The sequence below is a fragment of the Oncorhynchus gorbuscha genome, linkage group LG25 (assembly GCF_021184085.1).
Source record: "Oncorhynchus gorbuscha isolate QuinsamMale2020 ecotype Even-year linkage group LG25, OgorEven_v1.0, whole genome shotgun sequence".
Classification (NCBI taxonomy): Eukaryota; Metazoa; Chordata; class Actinopteri; order Salmoniformes; family Salmonidae; genus Oncorhynchus; species Oncorhynchus gorbuscha.
Genome location: NC_060197.1, coordinates 47,945,250 through 47,950,249, shown reverse-complemented (window position 1 = coordinate 47,950,249; position 5,000 = coordinate 47,945,250). Strand labels below are relative to the sequence as shown.

Sequence of the window (5,000 nt, the reverse complement as noted above, 5' to 3'; positions counted from 1 at the left end):
CTTTATTTAACCAGGTATTTATATATATAACCCTTTATTTAACCAGGTATTTAAATATATAACCCTAACCCTTTATTTAACCAGGTATTTATATATATAACCCTAACCCTTTATTTAACCAGGTATTTATATATATAACCCTTTATTTAACCAGGTATTTAAATATATAACCCTTTATTAAACCAGGTATTTATATATATAACCCTTTATTTAACCAGGTATTTATATATATAACCCTTTATTTAACCAGGTATTTAAATATATAACCCTTTATTAAACCAGGTATTTATATATATAACCCTAACCCTTTATTTAACCAGGTATTTATATATATAACCCTTTATTTAACCAGGTATTTATATATATAACCCTAACCCTTTATTTAACCAGGTATTTATATATATAACCCTTTATTTAACCAGGTATTTATATATATATAACCCTTTATTTAACCAGGTATTTATATATATAACCCTTTATTTAACCAGGTATTTATATATATAACCCTTTATTTAACCAGGTATTTATATATATAACCCTTTATTTAACCAGGTATTTATATATATAACCCTTTATTTAACCAGGTATTTAAATATATAACCCTTTATTTAACCAGGTATTTATATATATAACCCTTTATTTAACCAGGTATTTAAATATATAACCCTAACCCTTTATTTAACCAGGTATTTAAATATATAACCCTAACCCTTTATTTAACCAGGTATTTATATATATAACCCTAACCCTTTATTTAACCAGGTATTTATATATATAACCCTTTATTTAACCAGGTATTTAAATATATAACCCTTTATTAAACCAGGTATTTATATATATAACCCTTTATTTAACCAGGTATTTATATATATAACCCTTTATTTAACCAGGTATTTAAATATATAACCCTTTATTAAACCAGGTATTTATATATATAACCCTTTATTTAACCAGGTATTTATATATATAACCCTTTATTTAACCAGGTATTTAAATATATAACCCTAACCCTTTATTTAACCAGGTATTTATATATATAACCCTAACCCTTTATTTAACCAGGTATTTATATATATAACCCTTTATTTAACCAGGTATTTAAATATATAACCCTTTATTAAACCAGGTATTTTATATATATAACCCTTTATTTAACCAGGTATTTATATATATAACCCTTTATTTAACCAGGTATTTAAATATATAACCCTTTATTAAACCAGGTATTTATATATATAACCCTTTATTTAACCAGGTATTTATATATATAACCCTTTATTTAACCAGGTATTTATATATATAACCCTAACCCTTTATTTAACCAGGTATTTATATATATAACCCTTTATTTAACCAGGTATTTATATATAACCCTTTATTTAACCAGGTATTTAAATATATAACCCTTTATTTAACCAGGTATTTATATATATAACCCTTTATTTAACCAGGTATTTAAATATATAACCCTAACCCTTTATTTAACCAGGTATTTAAATATATAACCCTAACCCTTTATTTAACCTGGTATTTATATATATAACCCTAACCCTTTATTTAACCAGGTATTTATATATATAACCCTTTATTTAACCAGGTATTTAAATATATAACCCTTTATTAAACCAGGTATTTATATATATAACCCTTTATTTAACCAGGTATTTAAATATATAACCCTTTATTAAACCAGGTATTTAAATATATAACCCTTTATTAAACCAGGTATTTAAATATATAACCCTTTATTAAACCAGGTATTTAAATATATAACCCTTTTTTAAACCAGGTATTTAAATATATAACCCTTTATTTAACCAGGTATTTAAATATATAACCCTAACCCTTTATTTAACCCGGTATTTAAATATATAACCCTAACCCTTTATTTAACCAGGTATTTATATATATAACCCTAACCCTTTATTTAACCAGGTATTTATATATATAACCCTTTATTTAACCAGGTATTTAAATATATAACCCTTTATTAAACCAGGTATTTATATATATAACCCTTTATTTAACCAGGTATTTAAATATATAACCCTTTATTAAACCAGGTATTTAAATATATAACCCTTTATTAAACCAGGTATTTATATATATAACCCTTTATTTAACCAGGTATTTATATATATAACCCTAACCCTTTATTTAACCAGGTATTTATATATATAACCCTTTATTTAACCAGGTATTTATATATATAACCCTTTATTTAACCAGGTATTTATATATATAACCCTAACCCTTTATTTAACCAGGTATTTATATATATAACCCTTTATTTAACCAGGTATTTATATATATAACCCTAACCCTTTATTTAACCAGGTATTTATATATATAACCCTTTATTTAACCAGGTATTTATATATATAACCCTTTATTTAACCAGGTATTTATATATATAACCCTAACCCTTTATTTAACCAGGTATTTATATATATAACCCTTTATTTAACCAGGTATTTATATATATAACCCTAACCCTTTATTTAACCAGGTATTTATATATATAACCCTTTATTTAACCAGGTATTTATATATATAACCCTAACCCTTTATTTAACCAGGTATTTATATATATATAACCCTTTATTTAACCAGGTATTTATATATATAACCCTTTATTTAACCAGGTATTTATATATATAACCCTAACCCTTTATTTAACCAGGTATTTATATATATAACCCTTTATTTAACCAGGTATTTATATATATAACCCTTTATTTAACCAGGTATTTATATATATAACCCTTTATTTCACCAGGTATTTAAATATATAACCCTTTATTTAACCAGGTATTTATATATATAACCCTTTATTTAACCAGGTATTTATATATATAACCCTAACCCTTTATTTAACCAGGTATTTATATATATAACCCTAACCCTTTATTTAACCAGGTATTTATATATATAACCCTAACCCTTTATTTAACCAGGTAAGCTAGTTGAGAACAAGTTCTCATTTACAACTGTGACCTGGGCAAGATAAAGCAAAGCCGTTCGACACAAACAACAACACAGAGTTACACACGCAGACAGACACACACACACACAGACACACACACACACACACACACACACACAGACAGACACACACACAGACAGACACAGACACACACACACAGACAGACAGACAGACAGACAGACAGACAGACAGACAGACAGACAGACAGACAGACAAGACAGACAGACAGACAGACAGACAGACAGACAGACAGACAGACAGACAGACAGACAGACAGACAGACAGACAGACAGACAGACAGACAGACAGACAGACAGACAGACAGACAGACCAAGACAGAAGACAGTATGAAAACATTCAGACAGTCACACAGACAGACATGACAGGACCAAGCTGTAATACAGTATGAAAACTATTCAACTAGTCTGTCTGTCTGTCTGTCTGTCTGTCTGTCTGTCTGTCTGTCTGTCTGTCTGTCTGTCTGTCTGTCTGTCTGTCTGTCTGTCTGTCTGTCTGTCTGTCTGTCTGTCTGTCTGTCTGTCCCCCTCCCTCCCCGTCTGTCTCTCTCCCCCTCCCTCCCCGTCTGTCTCTCCCCCTCCCTCCCCGTCTCTCTCCCCCTCCCTCCCCGTCTCTCTCCCCCTCCCTCCCCGTCTCTCTCCCCCTCCCTCCCCGTCTCTCTCCCCCTCCCTCCCCGTCTCTCTCCCCCTCCCTCCCTGTCTCTCTCCCCCTCCCTCCCTGTCTCTCACCCCCTCCCTCCCCGTCTCTCTCCCCCTCCCTCCCCGTCTCTCTCCCCCTCCCTCCCCATCTCTCTCCCCCTCCCTCCCCGTCTCTCTCCCCCTCCCTCCCTGTCTCTCTCCCCTCCCTCCCTGTCTCTCACCCCCTCCCTCCCCCGTCTCTCCCCCTCCCTACCCGGCTCTCTCCCCCTCCCTCCCCGTCTCCCTCCCCCAGTTCCTATGGACCAGCCGTGCTGCCGGGCGCTGTATGACTTTGACCCGGAGAACGAGGGTGAGATGGGCTTCAAGGAGGGCGACGTCATCACGCTAACCAATCAGATCGACGATAACTGGTACGAGGGCATGATCAACGGCCAATCAGGTTTCTTCCCCATCAACTACGTAGATATCCTGGTTCCACTTCCTCATTAGGCCGTACCCCCGACCCCACCCAAACCCCCCCCCCTGCCTCTGCCTAACCTAAGCCACGCCTTCTTCTCTTCGCTTATGTGAGATGCTTTTCACAACTTTGAGGAACAAAAGACTGCAATTGTACAGGATTCTGCTGATAGACGAAGAAGAGGAGGAGAATAATAAAAGAGAGATGAAGAATCGTCTGCTTCATCCCCCTCAGGGGGATCAGTGTACTTGCAGTGGTGAATGTCTGTATTACAGAGGGGATGATTTTAGAGATGGATTCCTGTGTAGAGCAGTGGAGGCTGCTGAGGGGAGGACGGCTCATAATAATGGCTGGAATAAAACACATAAACCCTCCTGTAGGTTTTAACTCCAACCCTGTTCCTACGTACAAGTAATGTATTGTCCTGTTTTTATCTCTTCTACACCAGCAGTCTCAAGCGCTATCTTTTTCTGCTCGCTCTCGCTCTCTCTCTCTCTCTCTCTCTCTCTCTCTCTCTCTCTCTCTCTCTCTCTCTCTCTCTCTCTCTCTCTCTCTCTCTCTCTCATTTACTCTCATTTACTCTCTCTCTCGCTCTCTCTCCCCACCTCTCTCTCTCTCTCTCTCTCTCTCTCTCTCTCTCTCTCTCTCTCTCTCTCTCTCTCTCTCTCTCTCTCTCTCTCTCATTCACTCTCTTTCTCTCTCTCTCCCCACCTCTCTCTCTCTCTCTGATTCTCCCTTTCTCTCATTCTCTCTCTCTCCCCACCTCTCTCTCTCCCTCATTCTCTTTCCCCACCTCTCTCTCTCCCCACCCTCTCTCTCTCTCTCTCTCTCTCTCTCATTCTTTCTCTATCTCATTCTCTCCCCACCTCTCTCTCTCTCCCCTCTCTCCTCCCATTTCTCT

The 5,000-nt window shown here is 35.6% G+C and overlaps 1 protein-coding gene across 1 annotated transcript in view; it reads left to right on the top strand.

Annotated features, from left to right (window-relative positions):
• LOC124013932 (endophilin-A1-like) overlaps positions 1–4,645 on the top strand; it is an 8,462-nt gene extending 3,817 nt beyond the window's left edge. The window contains exon 4 of the mRNA XM_046328504.1: positions 3,935–4,645. Within this exon, the coding sequence (XP_046184460.1) occupies positions 3,935–4,131 (197 nt within the window). The 3' untranslated portion in view covers positions 4,132–4,645. The remainder of the gene's footprint in view (positions 1–3,934) is intronic.
• Positions 4,646–5,000: the final 355 nt, after the last annotated feature.